Source organism: Capra hircus, chromosome 5 (assembly GCF_001704415.2).
Source record: "Capra hircus breed San Clemente chromosome 5, ASM170441v1, whole genome shotgun sequence".
Classification (NCBI taxonomy): Eukaryota; Metazoa; Chordata; class Mammalia; order Artiodactyla; family Bovidae; genus Capra; species Capra hircus.
The window spans coordinates 62842082-62861196 of NC_030812.1; the positions used below are offsets into that span (position 1 = coordinate 62842082).

The window sequence follows — 19115 nt, forward strand, 5'->3', positions numbered from 1 at the left end:
AAATGTTCACAGGAGCTTTATTTGTAATAGCCCAAACTAGAAAGAACCCAAATAACGATTAACAGGTGAATGGATAAACAATTCCATTGTGGAACTGTGGCATACACACAATGGAATATACCCAGCAATACGACATAATGCATAAAACAACATAGGTTAATTGCAAAATAATTATGCTGAGGGGAAAAGGGCAGGAAAGAAGTAAACTAAATGATTATATGAAATCCTGGGAAATACAAACGAATGTAAGTGAAATAAAGTAGATCAATAATAATAACAGATAAGGCAGGAAGACAGGATGGAGAAGATTACAAAGGAGTATAAAGAAATGTTTGAGAGCACAAATCAAAATTTCAACAAATTGTACACCTTTAATATGTGCAATTTATTGCACAAAACAATTATATTTCAATAGAGGTGTTTAAATCAGATATTTATATAAGTAATTATATATATCCATATATATATATATATATATGGCTTCCCTTGTGGCTCAGCTGGTAAAGAATCCACCTGCAATGTGGGAGACCTCGGTTTGATTCCTGGGTTGGGAAGATCCCCTGGAGCAGGGAAAGGCGGCCTGGAGAATTCCTTGGAATGTATAGTCCATGGGGTCGCAAAAAATCAAACACGACTGAGCAACTTTCACTTCACTTCACTTAATATATATATATATACATATATATATATATATATAACTGGTTATACTAGATTAGTTGACTTTAATTGTATAATATAAAAACAATCAAGCCAAACAAACTGTAAAGCAAATATGTGTGGGTGTGTATCTCTTAATAAAAAAGAATGGACTAGCTAACTTCATAAAATATAAGGAAATGAGAATTACTAAGGTCTTTGAACCATGGCTTTTTGAAAACCACACCATTGCTATTTTCATCTAGATTTAGAGCCAAGTAAAATAACTCAGTAGAGCCATAGGAAGTATTTATACAAGAAAAGAATATAAAATAATTTTACAATTTTAGTGCTGGAAAAGTTTCTCTAATTCAAAGTCCTCATTTTACAGCAGAGAATGTGAAGCCGAGAGAGGTTAAGTTCATAGTTCAAGGTCACACTAAGGCAAAGCCAAGACTACAATCAAATTTGTACAATTTTAACTTAAGAGGTATTTTAGGATCAATTACCATTCCATTCCTCTTCATGGATCACAGCCTTGTCGTGGCAAAGGGGCTTGCATAACTCAATGAAGCTATAAGCCATGCTATGCAGGGCCACCCAAGACAGACAGGTCATAGTGGAGAGTTCTGACAAAACATGGCCCACTAGAGAAGTGAACGGCAAATCACTCCAGTATTTTTGCCCCAAGAATCCCATGAACAGTATGAAAAGGTAAAATGATACGACGCGAGATGAGCCCACCAGGCGGAAGGCACCCAATATGCTACTGTGGAAGAGTGGAGAAATAGCTCCAGGAGGAATGCAGAGGCTGGGCCAAAGTGGAAATGATACTAGGTTGTAGATGTGTCTGAAAGTACAGTCAGACGTGGTGAAAGTAAAGCCTGATGCTGTAAACTGAACAATATTGCATAGGAAACTGTCAGGTTCCTAAATCAAGGTAAATTAAAAAATGGTCAAGCAGGAAAAGGACAGTTTTCATTCCAATCCCAAAGAACGGCAATGACAAAGAATGTTCAAACTATCACACCACTGCACTCATTTCACATGCTAGCAAGATTACGCTCAAAATCCTTCAAGCTAGGCTTCAGCAGTATATGAACCAAGAACTTCTAGACGTATTAGCTGGGTTTAGAAAAGGGAGAGGAGGAACCAGAAATCAAACTGCCAACATCCACTGGGTCATAGAGAAAGCAAAGGAATTCCAGAAAAACATCTATTTCTGCTTCATTGACTATGTGAAAGCCTTTGACTGTGTGAAGGATCACAACAAACTGTGGAAAATTCTTAAAGAGATGGGAATATCAGATGAGCTTGTCTCCTGAGAAACCTGTATGCAGGTCAAGGAGCAACAGTTACAAACAGACATGGAACAACAGACTGGTTCCAAATTGGGAAAGGAGTATTCACCCTGCTTATTTAAAATCATATGCAGAGCATATCATATGAAATGCAGGGCTGGATGAATCACAAGCTGGAATCAAGATTGCTAGGAGCAATATCAACCACCTCAGATATGCAGATGATACCACTCTAATGAAAGTGAAGAGAAACTAAAGAGCCTCTTGATGAAGGTGAAAGAGAAAAGCGAAAAAGCTGGCTTAAAACTCAACATTCAAAAAACTAAGATAGCATCCAGTCCTGCGGGGGACTGCCCGTGAAGGGTTAAGTCTTGGGAGCTGCTCGGCGTTATGCAGAGCCCTAGGACATGTTCCTAAGCTCCCTGTCCCGCCCCCCTGAAGAATTTATTACCCTTAAGGCTCCAGGATGTTTGGTTCTTGCAACATTTCATAGAAGATAGATTATCTTATTGATAGAAGATAGATTATCTTATTGTGATCTGTACACAATGGTAAGGGTCTTGTGATTGTATTTGGAGATTAAGAACAATCTTGTGAATGTCAGAAGTCACGTACTTTATCCTATATATACTGCAGCACAATAAAGGAAGGCATCAGCCATTTTGGTCTGATCCTCTCAACCCCATCTTTTGTCTCTCTCTTATTTTTCTTAGCGGGGACGCTCCGTTCTCTCCCTGTGCAGGTGCGACTCTTGCTTGTGCTGGCCGCGGCACAGTCCCATTACTTCATGGCAAATAGATGGGGAAAAGTGGAAACAGTGACAAATTTTATTTTCTTGGGCTACAAAATCACTGCAGCCACAAAATTAAGACACTTGCTCCTTGGAAGAAAAGCTATGACAAACCTAGACAGCATATTAAACAGCAGACATATCACTTGGCAGACCAAGGTCGGTATAGTCAAAGTTATGGCTTTCCCAACATGTATGGATGTGAGAGTTGGACCATCAAGAAGGCTGAGCACTAAAGAATTGATACTTTTGAATTGTGGTGCTGGAGAAGACTCTTGAGAGTCCCTCAGACTGCAGGAGATCAAACCAGTCAATCCTAAAGGAAATTAACCCTGAATATTAATTGGAAGGACTGTTGCTAAAGCTCCAATACTTTGGCCACCTGATGTGAAGAACTGACTCACTGGAAAAGACCCTGATGCTGGGAAAGACTGAGAGCAGGAGGAGGATTGGGGCGACAAAGGATGAGACGGTGGGATGGCATCACCCATTCAGTGGACATGAACTTGGGCAAACTTCAGGGAAGGCTGGCGTGCTGCAGTGCATAGGGTCGCAAAGAGTTGGCCACGACTTGGCGACTGAACAACAAATTTGTTTTAAAAAACTTACAAGGATGGGACAAGGATCAAGATATGCTCATAATAAATTCCTCCCCCCCTTTTTTTTGAGCATTCACAATTTACAGAGTTTATTTGGCTTGGTTATTTTTGTAATATGCATGTAAAGAAAATCAACCAATCCTGTCTAACTAGTTTTTCCACAGAAACATTCAAAGAATGGAAAGGCTGCAAACTGGCAGCCTGTGAGCTGTGTTTTGCCCACAGACATGTTTTGTCTGGCCTGCACAGTGTTTCTAACAACCAGAATATGTGGCTAACGTTTAAAATGGGTAGATGTTACATTAAACCTGGGTTTCTAAATTTTGTTGAAATGTCAGAAAACCTGACACAATTAGATATACATTCTTCAAGGCAAAAACTGAGCTCTGATTAAGCTCTTGGGTAACTTAGACAAATGAGACAAAATTACTGCTTTCAAAGACCTCATGATTTACTATTAGAAGCAATCACAGAAAGAAATTATTGTAATGTTTTACAGTCATACTATGTGTCAGGCAATGAGTGACAGATATTATAATAAAAATGAGACTAGGTTAAGATGGAGGAGGGAAGAGGTCATCAACTTTGTTAAAAAGCCTACTGCTTTGGAAAGGCTTCATGGGGGAGGCAGCATTGGAGCCACGTCTTTGAGAGTAACTTTTTGCTAGGTGACCAGGGCAGAGGAGGACATTTCAGATAAGCAGCAGCATGTTCAAGGTTATCATATGCAGCCAGCACAGATGAAGCACAAGGCTAACAACAAGGTAGTTTGAAAAGCATAACGTAGTTTGAAAAGAAATGATATGCTTTGAAAGCATAGCAGCAGCCAGATCGTGAAGAACTCTTGTATCTCATGCCAAGGAATGCAGGTTTCATCCTACATATCAGTATTATTTCCACAGTGCCCCTGAGGAGACTGCTCATGATTCAACCTAGGTGGAACAGAAATAAAAAGGGTAAAGATATGCCAGCTGAACCCCACTCCCAACTGCTGTTTCAACTAGAATGAGCCCTACTACTATTCTACACAGTAAAGTTCTATTTATATTTCTTTGGACAAAAATTATGTTATAAACCAAAAAAAGAAAAAAAATTTTAAAGCCTGAACATGAGCTATTGAAAAATATTTACCAAGAAATTAAATAAGATTAGTATTTTGTCAAGATCTCTCTGGCAACAGTTCCAAGAATGGAATAAAGAAATATGAGAAGGGCTTCCCTGGTGGTCCAGTGGTTAAGAATCCACCTCGCAATGCAGGGGATACTAGTTCGATTCCTGGTCCCTGAAGATCCCACATGCTTCAGGGCAACTAAGCCCATGCACCAGAACTACTGAGCCTGCAATTTGGAGGCCGCAAACTGCAACTACCGAGCCCATATGCCAAAACTACTGAAGCCCAGGTACCTAGAGCCCATGCTCCACAACAAGAGAAGCTATTGCAATGAGAAGCCTGCAAACTGCAATGAAAGAAAGCGCACAGGCAACAACGAAGACCAAGAGCAGCCAACAATAAATAAATAAATTTATTTTTTTAAAGAAGCATGAGAAATGAGAATATTTAACCTCAACTGATCCAAGGAATTATGATTTAAATCTGGGTAGTGACAGTAGAGATATTCAAATCTTACTGATATCTACTTTGTAGCAAATAATCTGCTAGATGCTATATTCAGGATAAAAAGATAAATTCAAGAGTTATTTAAATAAAAAGAGACAATCACTGATTAAAATGAGAAGGTTAAGAAGAAAAAGGAATTAAGCTCCGTAGGTGACTTGAATAAAAGCAAAGACAGATGTGATTTAAGCTTAGACGAAAATCACTATACCTTACCTTCAATAAGCTAAGCACAAACCAGACCAAAAAAGAAACGCTAAGGGGGTGTAATCTAGGCAAAGCAAAATTTACAGCCATGACTATACTTCAGAAGCAAAGGTCCCAGAGGATTTGCTAGAGGTATACACAAAATCAGAACCATCCTTGAATGCCACCAGAAACAACAGAAGTTCTTAACTACCAATATCTTAACAATCTCAAAGGTTTTTCTAACAGTCTACTAAAAGATAAAGCTTGGCATTCTTCATTGGCAATTTGGATAAGATCCAGATAACCGAATGATGATGGAATCAAGAATATTGGAAAGCAAACTGTCGGGAGCCACGTTAGGCATTACTGACAAAATGGAGGCACGGCCCCAACCCCCTCTCCTCATCCTGCAGGCACGGTGCCGGGATGAAGGAGTTAGGTCTTGTGATTCTGACTTGTTCTTTCCTTTCTTCGGTTGAGTTGGCTGGGAAGAATGTTAAGGTGCTTATTGTTTTTGAGGAAAGCATGAGAAAGCACAAAGCCTTCTGCAGTTGTGTCCAGAAAATAATCTATAAAGTAACCACTGACATTTGTTCAAGGATCTTTACCAAGAATGTTCCAGGATGAGCAAGTAGGCCGCAGCTTGTGGCCATGGGAAGAGATTGTTATCTGAGACCTGTTTGTGAGGGGAATGTTTATGGCAAAAGAAGTTTGCTGAGCTTAGGGCTTAGGAATAATTAAGAATAGCTAGAAGCCTTTTTAGGAGATAGTGAGCTTAAGATGCTAGGGGCAAAGAGGATTCAGAAAGATAAGAAATAAACTGAGGAATGTGGTGTGCAACCCAGACATAAACATGAGTTACAATGTAATCACAAGTTAAGTATAGGACAAATAAGAGGAAGTAGATAATAGATAGTAAAGCTTTCACCAGGAGTAGGGACTCTGAAGCAGGAACTCTGTTTGAAGGGCAACAATGATTTCTGGAGATAATAAATCTGGGTGAGGGGAAACTAAAAATGTCAAACCTCTGATCTAATGCTTTTGTCAAAGTATAAAAGAAAACCTGAAGCTTGAAATAAACATGCAGCCCCGCACCTTGAGTCAGAGACTACATCATTCCCCGTAGACACTGCTCATCCCTTCAGGCTGATTGCCTGGCTGCTGGAGCTGGACTCTGGCAGCATACAAGAATAGCGGAAAATAATATTTAAGTCATCACACCTACAACTGCCAGCTAATAAATGGTCAGCAGGTTTGTCAACTGTTCCATTACACCAAGGATAAGTATGTAACAAGTGGCTCAATTCTGCTCATGACTAGTCTTCAGTTATGAATTTCTTAGTAGACTTTTTAGAGGTCCAAAGTATTTAAGTGTATAAATTTCCCAAGGATGAGAAGCGTTCAAATGTAAGTTTCTAGGTTTTTCATTGAGTCCTAGACTAAAAAATTTAGCGCTATTTCCATGAGTCTGGTTTTATAGCATAACTGTTTTCCCTGATTTTTAAAGGGCAGTGGGAGAGAGAAGAAAAGATTGGGGTGGGAGCCCTTACATTCTTCAAAATGAATTCTATCTTCACAGCTGTTCATGAGAGTTATTTCAATGTCTTTGATAAAAATTATAACCAACATTAAAAACACAAAACTTTCAAGTTCTTCAGTGAATTGGTCAAAACATTCTCTTTATGAAAAGAGCCTTTATACCTCATTAATTACATTAGACTATAATGCCTAACCCATTAAAGAGTAGATAATGTTAATTACTATTTCCAAGTAGCTGACAATAAGTTAAAAAACTCACTCACGCAACATCAGAAAGACCTAGTTATAACTTTAAGTACATTGCCAAATCTTATCTATTATAAGACATTCTAAGAGAATTGCATGGGCCTGTAGCTACATAGTTTAAAAATAAAAATAAAAAAAACATGAAATTGGTGTCTGACTAAAACAAGAAGAATTAGAAAATATTCTCAATGTATCTTTATGTGGGCACAGGAAGTGCTTGCATTTACAGAGAGAGAAGAAAAAAAAAAAATGGGGAATAGAAGAATTACCTGAGGGCAGGAAATTCAGACAAAAGGTCCCTACTCCTGGTGAAAGCAAGTAGTCAGTTGCCAGGGTTTCTTAGACTCCTCTGGGACTCATTTGGGTGATTATGAAATTCACAGCACACCAATCTCCACCACAGCCAGCAGGGATCGCTGCAGGGAATGGGTACACAGGGGACACAGAAGGGAGCAAGTTTAAGGGAAGGAAGAGGAAAGGAATGATATGATAAAAATATTTAGCTGTGAGTCACTTTAAAGAAAATACAGTTGTATTTCACACTGGAATAACTATAGGCAAATGCTGCTTAAAATCTAAGAAAAATTAATCATTTATGATTTTCTTCATTCTCTCTACCACTGGTAGCACTACTACTCTATTAAATCAATGTTTTAAATTTTATATTTAAAATAATATTAAACAAAAATGAGACAGCTAGGCTATACAAAAGTTACACAAAGAATGAACTAAATAATTCAATACTAAATGAAACCAATTAGGACAAGCATTCTAATAGACAAGCAACCTACAAACTGTCAAAATTTTAACTGCCAGAAGGCCCAGTTAAAACTATAATCCTCATTTCATTTCATAAAGAATACTAAAGAGTAAAGTCACCTATGAAAAATAACCCACAAACATCAAGATTGTAATATTGCTAAAAATGTATACAGCTTTATAAATACATGTATTTATGACCTATGTGTTCTATGACGGCAGATGTATAAATTTACAATAGTATAAATCTATTTCTCCAGTCAGCTAAAAATGTTTCTGAACAACTACCATGTACCACAGTACTGTGGCAGATGCTAAAGATACAATAGCGAACCACACAAGCACAGTCACTGCCCTCAGAATTCAGAGCCTATCAGGGTTATGCTGCCCTTAAAGAGATGACAGTCTAGGAACTAATAAACAAGAAGCTTTTGTTCTAAAATAAATAAACAACAGTAGAGGAAAACACCACAATGTTATAATAACAGTGGCAGAAAAGAAGTCACAGATTCCTCGCTTAATGGTACTTTTGGGTAGAAAAAAAGAGTATATTATACATACAGCCAAAATTGTCTTAAAGGATAGACTAATATAGAGGTTCAAATTTTTTATACAATATTCTTTTTGGCTGGGAGAAGTCTCAAAATAAGTCAATGAATTATGAGACAGACCAATAACAAGTATAATGCCCTCCCCAAAAAAATACATCCTGGATCATATTTGCTCAGCTTTTAATTTTGTTTTAATAATTTGGTCTTGATATGATAACTGCTCGTATTTCACTTATGGAAATGGTGTCATAAAACTTGCAAAGTGAAGTGAAAGTTGCTCAGTCATGTACGACTCTCTGCAACCCCATGGACTATACAGTCCATGGAATTCTCCAGGCCAGAATACTGGAGTGGGTAGCCATTCCCTTCTCTAGGGGATCTTCCCAACCCAGGGATCGAACCCAGGTCTCCCGCATTGCAGGTGGATTCTTTACCAGCTGAGCCACAAGGGAAGCCCCGTAAAGCTTGTAACTTACATTCAATCTGAGCTAATATCAACTTGTAAATACCAATATTTAATAGAAATATTAAATTACTCATCTTAAGTAACATAGTATGCAAACTTTAAAACATAAACTGCTAAGAGATCAACTTACTGAGGAAACATTTAGACTGGAAACTGCAATATTAAGGCAAAGTGTAATACTGCAAAAAAAATTATGCAAGTAAAAAGAAATGAATGGAGAAATTGTCCTTCCCCAACTTTAAAGAACTGCTGAGTCAAAAGACTATGTTTTCCAAATCCCTAAAGTCAAATGATTTCCAAGTAATAAACGAATCTCCTAAGGGATATTGCAACAGGATGATAAAATACCATAAAGGAGTAATACAGGAAGTGCTGAAAACTCAAAGAAAAGCAAACTCTTAGGTGCAAACTACAGCCTGAACAGGCAGTATGAAAGTGAAGTGAAAGTGAAGTTGCTCAGTCATGTCCGACTCTTTGCGACCCCGTGGACTGGGCTCCTCCATCCATGGGATTCTCCAGGCAAGAATACTGGAGTGGAGAATAATCAAATTATGAAGGTGCTGGATAAGTGACTTAACTACTCAACTGTTACTGTTAAGTCACTTCAGTCATGTCCGACTCTGTGCAACCCCATAGAGGGCAAGCCCACCAGGCTCCCCTGTCCCTGGGATTCTCCAGGCAAGAACACTGGAGTGGGTTGCCATTTCCTTCTCCAGTGCATGAAAGTGAAAATGAAAGTGAAGTTGCTCAGTTGTGTCCGACTCTTAGCGACCTCATGGACTGCAGCCCACCAGGCTCCCCCATCCCTGTCAACACTACCTGTTAAATCTTAGGAAAGTCTATAACCTCACCGTTTTAATAACTTCCTTCTAGGTGACAGAAACAAATACCTTCTGATTCTAGGATAACAGTATTATAATATCCAATAAACCACACATTCAATCTCCTTCTCACCTTAAGTTTTCAAATCAATCTCCTGAAAGTAACTTTTCTAAGAATCAATATCTGGTTGTAGTTGTAAATTAACATGAAAGAAACAGGTACCCTGCTCAATTTTAGACGCTTCTATGAAGTGTACTTAATAGAAAAAAAGAAAAATCCACCCCCTAAAATTCAACTCACAATTCACTTTTCTGTAATTATTGGCTGAGCCAAAGGATGACCACACACAAAAAACACTGACATCACTGTTGCCAAACTATAAGAGGCCCAGTCTAAATTAGCTTACAAATAAAGGGATCTCCATTTATATACTTATTAGACAATCAAATTAACGTATCCAGAGCCAAACTCCAGATCTTTTTCCATAAACCTGCTCCTTCTGCGTATCTTCTCCAACTTAATTAATAGCAACTCCATCTTCCCAGTTGCTTATGTCAAAGTCATCCATGACTGTTCTCCTTTTCAATCCACATCTTATTTATTGGCAAAACCTGTGGCTCTGCCTTCAAAATATGTCTAAAACCTGACAATGTATCTCAGCAACTTCACTGCATCCACCTAGCTCCATGCCAGTATTTTTTCTCATCTGGATAGTTAACACTTTTCACTAGGCTCCTGCTTCTTTCCCTGCCCTCCAATTATTTATTTCCCACTTGGCTGCAGAGTGATCAATGGTGCAAAGCCTTCCAGTGGGTTCCAGTCTCACTCAGGGCAAAAGCCAAAGTCACTACAAGGTCCCACAAGATCTGGCCCTTGATTATCTTTGATCTTATCTTCCTCTACTCACCTCAGTCCTCATTCCAATTCACCTATATTGGAGGCATTAATGTATTTGCCAAAAAATGACAAGTAAGCTTCCTCTTCTGGATCTTTGCATTTGTTCACACTCCCAATTTCAGCTCTCTCCTCAAATAACACCTTCTCAATTAAGCCTTCTCCATCACTGGATTTAAAATTGCAAAGTCTGTCCCCCCACCTCCATGCACTTCCTACTCCCTTTCTCTGTTATTTTTCGCAATAGCAATGTACTTCACATTTAATTTAAATGTGAAGGTTTATTAATCTAATTACTCTCAGCCTTCTCTGATTAAAATGTAAGCTCCACTGAGGGCAGGGAGTTTGCCCCAACATTATGGACTAGTACCTGGTACAGGGCTTCCCTGGTGGCTCAGAGGATAAAGCGTCTACCTGCAATGCAGGAGACTCAGGTTCGATCCCTGGGTTGGGAAGATCCCCTGGAGAAGGAAATGGCAACCCACTCCAGTATTCTTGCCTGGAGAATCCCATGGACAGAGGAGCCTGGCGGGCTACAGTCCACGGGGTCGCAAAGAGTCAGACACGACTGAGTGACTTCACACACACACTTCACACACACCTGGTACAGAGAAGCACTCAAATATACTGTGAGGCACTCTAATCTCCCTTCCTTTTGCCATTCAGTCACAAGATCCTGCAAACACTAAACCTTTCCTAATCTCCTTAATAAATATTCCAAATAGTTAATCTTCTCAGGCCACTCTCCCTTTCTACTTATTTCTTCCGCTTTGTTTAGGGTATATGTCTTGTTGAGACTGTCAAGAAGTTTCTTTTACCTCAATCCTTGGAGCGGGCGGGTATCCAGGCCTTTCCCAAGTCTGTTTCTCTAACCTTCTCATAAATTCTGTGGAATACTGATATCTTTCTACATTAACTAATCAGAGCACTGCTATAGACTCTAGGTTTCCAACCCAGAGAAATGTTCCTGAACCTTAGACTGCAAATCAAACTCATAACCATGTACCTTTCTTTAGTGATCATGTCCCTCTTTAATCAGGAATTCTTTATTAGCAGTCACCTCCTGGGATGAAGTTCAATTTCAATTTCCCTAACATGGCAAATGAGGCCCCTCAAAACCCAGTTTTGTTCAGTGCCTATTAAAGACACCAAACGGAGCAACAAGCCTGACTCTAAACAGTTCTTCCCATGACCACATCTTTGCTGTACAACCCTTTGCCATTGCTAATTGACCCACGGATAAACAGAACTGGGTCAAACAGATTCTCTCTCTGAAATCCGAAACTTCAACAGGAAAGATCAGACTGGGAGTTGTGAAAGATGGGACAGCACCCTAAAGTAGTGGTTCTCAACTGAGAGTCGTTGTACCTTCCAGGGGACATCTGGCAACATCTGGAGACCTGCTCTCATTGTCAAGACTGAGAGTGCTACTGGCATCTAGTGGGTGGAGACCAGAGGTACCGCTCAACATACTACAATGCGCAGAGCAGCCTTTCACAAAGAAGAATCGTCTGGTTCACATGTCAATAGTGCTGAGGTTCAAGTACTCTTCCAATGAGGCCCTAAGCATTGGCTCTTCCAGATTCTGTGACCCACACTAACAGCATTCTATTACATTTCCTCTTTTAGCCTAAGTGAAACAGAGCATGTTTTTGTTGTTTGCAGACAATATAATCTTTTTTTTTTTACAGTTTTTTTAATTGGAGTATAATTGCTTTACAATGCTGTGTTAGTTTCCGTTGACCAATGAAGTGAATCAGCTATGTGTGGGTGCTAACGTGCTTCAGTCGTGCCTGACTCTTTGTGACCCCAAGGTCTGCAGCTCTCCTGGCTCAGCTGTCCATGGGATTCTCTAAGCGAGAATACTGGAGTAGGTTGCATGCCCTCCTCCAGGGGATCTTCCCCACCCAGGGATCAAACCCTCATCTCTTACCTCTCCTGCACTGGCAGGTGGGTTTTTTACCACTAGCACTATCTGGGAATCAGTTACATGTATACATAGATCCCCTCCCTCTTGAAACTTCCTCCCACCCCTCCCCTCTTAGTCATTACCTGAGCACCAAGCGAAGCTCCCTGTGGTATACAGGACGTTCCCACCAGCTATCTAACACACGGCAGGGGACGGGGGAGCCTGGTGGGCTGCCGTCTATGGGGTCGCACATGGTCGGACACGACTGAAGCGACTTAGCAGCAGCAGCAGCAGCAGCAGTATATTTATGACAGACAATATAATCTTAATTAGCCCAGTATCCTAGTCCAATAATCTGACACACATGTGTATACTTTAAATCAGTTTCTCAACCTCAAAACTATTGACATGTAGGTCAAATAATAATTTCTGTGAGAGAACGTGCTGTCCACTATAGGATGTTTAGCAGCATTCTTGGCCTCTACCTGCTAGTTACAACCCCAAGACCCAACTCTGCCGAGTCATGACAATCAGAAATGTCTCCAGACATTGCCAAATATCCTCTGAGGGGTCAAACACCCATTTTTCATAACCACTGCTTAAAACTATACAAAGACTACATTCAGATGTAGTGTATGTCTTTGGCAACACCCACTTCTACCTCCAGCATAATATGCCTTGAGCCAAAGGGGGAGCCGGGGAGCATTTGTATCTGAATCTTCCCCATCTCTTTTTACGTCCTGGCTTAAATTACCCCATCTTCAAGCTTTTACTCCCTGCCCTTCACCTTTGCTGGAGCACATATGTACACATACCACAGTAACAGGTAACAAGGACTTGAGCTGAAAGGTAAGCTCCTGTTTTTATTTTCTTTCTTACACTTGTTCTAACTTTTCTTTAGAGATTTCCATTTCCTTGGGAAAAAAATACTCTCCTAGAGAACTCTCCAAAACATATTATGTGACAGTTATAGTATGAAAGATCAGGGTAAAATCCCCTTCAAAGGCTTATCCTGTTTCACTTCTATTAAGATGTAACTACTCTGTAACTAATCTGCACGTGTGTGCACATGAACTCACACACACTCACTCACTCACTTGTCCTCTTCAGTTTCAGATCTGTTTCAAGTATACAAACTTTTTATTAACAATGAAAGAGATGCTTGGGATACAAACTAAACAACTAGATAGGGAATAAGTATATAGATTTACACTTCTCAAATAGTTCATCATTTGCTTTAAGCATTTGTTAATCTCTAAAGAATAATTCTCTTATCAGTTCAGTTCAGTTGTTCAGTCGTGTCTAACTCTTTGCAACCCTATGGACTGCAGTGTGTACGACACTTTGCAACCCCAAGGACTGTAGCGCACCAGGCTTCCTATTCTTCACCAACTCCCAGATCTTGCTCAAACTCACATCCATTGAGTCGGTGATGCCATCCATGTTGTCCCCTTCTCCTCCTGCCTTCAATCTTTCCCAGCATCGGGGTCTTTTCCAAGGAGTCAGTTCTTTGCATCAGGTGCCAAATTACAGCTTCAACTTGAGCATCAGTCCTTCCAATGAATATTCAGGACTGATTTCCTTTAGGATTGACTGGTTTGATCTCCTTGCTGCCCAAGGGACTCTCAAGAGTCTTCTCCAACACCACAGTTCAAAAGCATCAGTTCTTCGGTTCTCAGCTTTCTTAAGCCCTTGTATCTGAATAACACTGGTTTTAATCTTACAATTTCACCACACTTAAACCTCCAAGCTCGGAGTAAGCACTCTTTTTCTCCTCTTTGTTCCTACATTATCTTCTTTATCTCTTAGATAAAGTGTCATTTTCTTTCCAGGATACCAAAGGCACCATATTTATTCAATTATTCAATTGTCCATTATTTCCTAAAACCACAGGAAAATTGGCCATGCCCAATATCTGTGATAATATTGGTGGCTTAAAAAAAAAAAATAGAAGTGTGAAGCACAGTCAATTCATTGTTGCCATTCATGCATTCATTCAAAAAATAGTCATTGAGTACCTACAATTATTCTAGACTCAAAAAAAAAAAAACAAACAAAAAAAAAAACTGCCCTCATGGAGTTTACATTCAGTACAGAAGACAAATGAACTGCAAATAAATAAGTACATCTTATTACAGATGAGGATGAGTGCTATAGAGAAAAGAATGGTCAGGTAAGCCCTCCATTAAGAAACTACCATGAGTTCCATTCACTAGTCATAAAAAATGCCTATTATCGGAAGATAGTATGTTCTGAGTATTTCCAATCAAACTGTGTTCCGGATGGTTAGATCAGTATAGTGACATCTTTATTACTGAATAATCTATAAAATTAAGTTTGACCTAGATAATTTCAGAAGTTCATCACTACCTAACAGTAAATTATCACAACACCCACCTTGTTTCTTCTATTGTCATCCTTTATATCTATAAATAACTGTATTTTTCTTAGGAGATGACAGCAACAGCAGTAAGGTTAATATCTTAACCAAGAAGATGAATTAGATACTCTTCAGTCACTTGACTTAAGGAAGTTTTGAAACATGAATTAACTGAAAACTTAAGTGCTTCAAAAACACATCTCAAAAAAATCATTAGTTAAGCAGTTATTAGAAATCATACAGATTTAAAAAGTAATCCTCTATATGTATAACTGATTCACTATGCCATATACCTGAAACTAACACATGGTAAATCTACACTCTATTATATTAAAAAAAAAAAGTAATTCTCAAGATTCAATTCTGAATGTGTCTGTTTTGTGAAGTAAGCCATTACCTTTACAACTAATTTGTAAGAGTCCCTCTCAGTGGGAGTTCTATAACAGAATTAAACTCTATAGTGTCCTAAGGTTCCTAATGACTGAACAAACTTTTCTCCAGTGCATCTAAAATGGAACTAGCTATGTAAATACTGTCATCCTCGGGAGAGTGAGAAAATAGAAATTCAAATCATTTTCTGTAGGTGTAAATTTTCTTGTGAACTGAGTATGAGAAAGGCTGGAGGACATCTGCAAGTCAGATCTTACTTAAATCATACAAAATAATGATAAAATCTTCTACCAAAATGAAGTAATTCATTATTGGATCATATGGACAATTTCAAAAGAAAATTTCCAATTAGTGATGCTATTAAGAAATATATAATCATCAGTGTTTCTATACTTGGTTACTTTAAAAAAATACCTTTATCTTATTCAATATTATAAGTGAGGAAAATATTTGCTGAATCACAGAAATAACTTTGTTCTCCAGGATACAACCTGTGGTATACAACGATTTGGACAACCAAGAGCTCTCTTTACCACGAAAAGTATATCATCACATCCAAGTGTTTTCCTAAAATCAGTTAAAAGTAATCTTTATCTTACAAATAACAGAGAAAAGGGTCATAATCAAGCATTCTGAATTCGCTGTTAACAACTTGGAAACAAGATCCTACATTTAGCCTGTGTTTTGAGACAAATATGGAAAAGTCAGGGGCAGTAACAAACTGCCAGCTTTACTGAGTCATGATTCTGACTAAAACCGCGTTATGAAATGGAAAGGATGACAAGTCTTGGGTTTGTTACCACAGATGTTGACTCCCTGAATTTATGGATCTTAGATTTAAAAAAATAGTAATAAACTCTGTACGAATGATGTGGGGCTAAGAAAAAACTTGCCACAGTTGGTAACTCTGATTATTTACCTAAAACAAATCCTAACTGTGCAAACAGGCACACCCTCTAATGCACAGACTGGGAACGGCGAGGCAGGGTGAACTCAGAACAATAACAAGGTTAACATTTCAGTGAGAAGACAAGGCTCAGCCCTAAGAGTCCACACTGCGCTAGACGCCCTGGGTTAACGGAACCGCTCAGCTCCGAATGGAGGCGAGCAGACACCGAGCACCTGGGCGACGTCAGACCATCTCCAGTCTCCGCGCAGGACCGCCCGAGAGGGTCCTCCCGACGCCCCCCAGAAGCCGCGTCGGGGACGATCCCAGCCATCAGTCTCTCCCTGCCACCCTACACGCTCCTCCGCGAGCCGATCGGGGGAGAAAATCCATCTAGCGACGCCGTCCAGAGGCGAACCTGTTTGTGGGCGACCCCGACCGGGGACGACCCCATCAGGCGCTGACTCGCGAGGCCAGCCCTGAGTGCAGGGGCCAAGGGAGATCAGGGGGCGCGACCTCTGCCCCTCTGGAGCAGGGAGTCCAAGGGTCGCCTCCTGCTCGGCTGCCAGTCCCCGCCGCCCCAGAAGCCGCGGGTTGCCTCTGGTACCCTAGGGCGGAGGCGAGCTTGTGCCCACGCTCGAGGCTCTAACCTGGAAAGGTGCTTCAGGATCTGTTTCTTGATGAGCCCAGCCATGGTGCCGAGGCGGGAGGCGCCGCGCTCTCTCTCTGTTCTTCACTGCCTCCTCTCTTCGAGGCCGTCTCCTCTTTGTCCGGATTCACCCGGCCGGAGGAGAGTCTCCTGAGCACTCACGCCCGGGACAGACCCGAGGCCCCGGCCGAGGCCACAGCCGCCACCGCTGCCGCCAAGGACCCGGAGCATTGCGCTCAGGCAGCCGCGGCCGCCGCCGGCGCCATCTTGGCTGCAGCATCACCTAAGAGACCTGGGGGGAGGGCCCGGGAGCCGCGGGCGCGAGGCGGGGCGGGGCCGGCGCGGGGCGGGGCGGCGCGGGGCGAGGCAGCGCCGGCTCGGGAGGTTTGTTGTCCCGCTTCCCTTGCAGGGTCTCGGGTCCGGGGTACTACCTGTCCCTGACTCTCTTGAGTAGTTTGACCCCCAACCTCAGAACCTTCTGGGTTTTAGACCTCCATCTTCAGGCTCTAGTGTCCACTGAGTGCTTCGTCCATATCTCACTTTTCTGTTTCATTTCCCTGTCAGAATTGACTCCACAAAGTGCGGATTGCTTTGCTTTCTTTACTTACTCAGTTTTCTTCATATTCTTCTTTGCTTAGTCTGCGTTACCCTGGCCAAATGCTATAATTTGATGTTTCCTCTAGAAATTCTAAGGAAAGTGAAAGTTGTTACGGTGTGTTAATAGAGTCCAGGACCTGGACATTCAGTTCAGTTCAGTTCAGTCACTCGGTCGTGTCCGACTCTTTGCGACCCCATGAATCGCAGCACGCCAGGCCTCCCTGTCCATCATCAACTCCCGGAGTTCACTCAGACTCAAGTCCATCAAGTCAGTGATGCCATCCAGCAATCTCATCCTCTGTCGTCCCCTTCTCCTGCCCCCAATCCCTCCCAGCATCAAAGTCTTTTCCAATGAGTCAACTCTTCGCATGAGGTGGCCAAAGCACTAGAGTTTCAGCTTTAGCATCGTTCCTTCCAAAGAAATCCCAGGGCTGATCTCCTTCAGAATGGACTGGTTGGATCTCCTTGCAGTCCAAGAGACTCTCAAGAGTCTTCTCCAACACCGCAGTTCAAAAGCATTCTAGTTTTGTCTCTAGTATTTTCTAGTTACATTAACCAGGAGAAAATAATTTCTTACTTTTAATTATCTATACAATAGGTTAATATCAGCCTTATCCAACTCCCTAGGTTGCTGTATCTAGAGAAATAAAGGTGTGAAATTTCACTTAAAATTTTCTATGAAAAGGAAGGAAATACTTGAAATCAGGGAGAGCTATTACAGCTCTGCACCTTCACTCGACCCAGCTCCAAACCAACACTTTAGAAAGATGAAAATGACCATCCAGTGACATCTGAACAGGGAGGAGGGGAGGGAATTACACTACCTCTGAGGGATGTGTCAGAAAAGTCTGTGGGAAGGTATGGGAATGGCAAGGGGATAGTTTACATATAGTCCAACACCTGACCCTTTTAAAGCAAGGGAAAGCAGATACTTGTGGATTGACTATTTACTCAATTTACTCATTTATGAAAGTGAAGTTGTTCAGTCGTGTCCGACTCTTTGCGACCCCATGGACTATAACATACCAAGCTCTTCTGTCCATGGGATTTTCCAGGCAAGAGTACTGGAATGGGTTGCCATTTCCTTCTCCAGGGGATCTTCCCAACCCAGCGATCAAACCCAGGTCTCCTGCATTGTAGGCAGATGCTTTACCATCTGAGCCACCAGGGTAGCCATGCTGCTGCTGCTGCTAAGTCGCTTCAGTCGTGTCTGACTCTGTGCGACCCCATAGAAGGCAGCCCACCAGGCTCCCTCGTCCCTGGGATTTTCCAGGCAAGAGTACTGGAGTGGGGTACCATTGCCTTCTCCAGGGAAGCCATAATGCACTACAAATAAGGGACTATTCAAGTAACTAGGTAGCCTGAACAAAAACAAACTTTTCCTGTCATCAAGAAGTTAATTAACAGCCTCAGATGAAAGATAAATTCGTATGCTAAGACCTCGAGCTCTGTAATTAGACTCTTGTTCAAAGGCTGACTTAGCCACTTTGTAGGCAGAGTGTAAACTTGGGCAACTTATTTCAGTCTCAGCCTCAGTACCTCATCTATTGGAGATAAAAGTATCTCACAATTTTGTGAGGATTAAAATATATAGCGTTCAACAAAGTACCTAGCATATAGCAAGCTCTTAATGCTAGTATTATCCTTGGCATAATTGGAAACAGAAGAAAAGGGTCAAGAGAACACAAAGGATGGAGTGATTCTATCTTGTTTAGTCAGAGATGGGATTTTAGTGGAGATATTATTTCAAGGGTGAGAATGTCAGCTTAATGTTAAATGAACTGGCTCCAAAGTCAGACTTGGATTTGAAACTTCACTCTATAAGCTGAGCCACAAGGGAAGCCCAAGAATACTGGAGTGGGTAGCCTTTCCCTTCTCCAGTGGATCTGCGCAACCC

At 40.9% G+C, this 19115-nt stretch overlaps 1 protein-coding gene across 2 annotated transcripts in view; it reads right to left on the reverse strand.

Moving 5' to 3' along the window:
* The window catches only part of UHRF1BP1L (UHRF1 binding protein 1 like), an 86608-nt gene extending 69699 nt beyond the window's left edge, over positions 1-16909 (reverse strand). The window contains exons 1-2 of one of the 2 annotated variants that reach the window (XM_018048147.1): positions 16623-16909; positions 7185-7331 (exon numbers count right to left, since the gene is read on the reverse strand). Coding sequence is in view for 1 of the 2 variants with exons in the window: in XM_018048146.1 (XP_017903635.1) it covers positions 16623-16666 (44 nt within the window). In the remaining variant the exon portion in view is untranslated. The remainder of the gene's footprint in view (positions 1-7184; positions 7332-16622) is intronic. The other variant, XM_018048146.1, reaches the window with a different exon arrangement.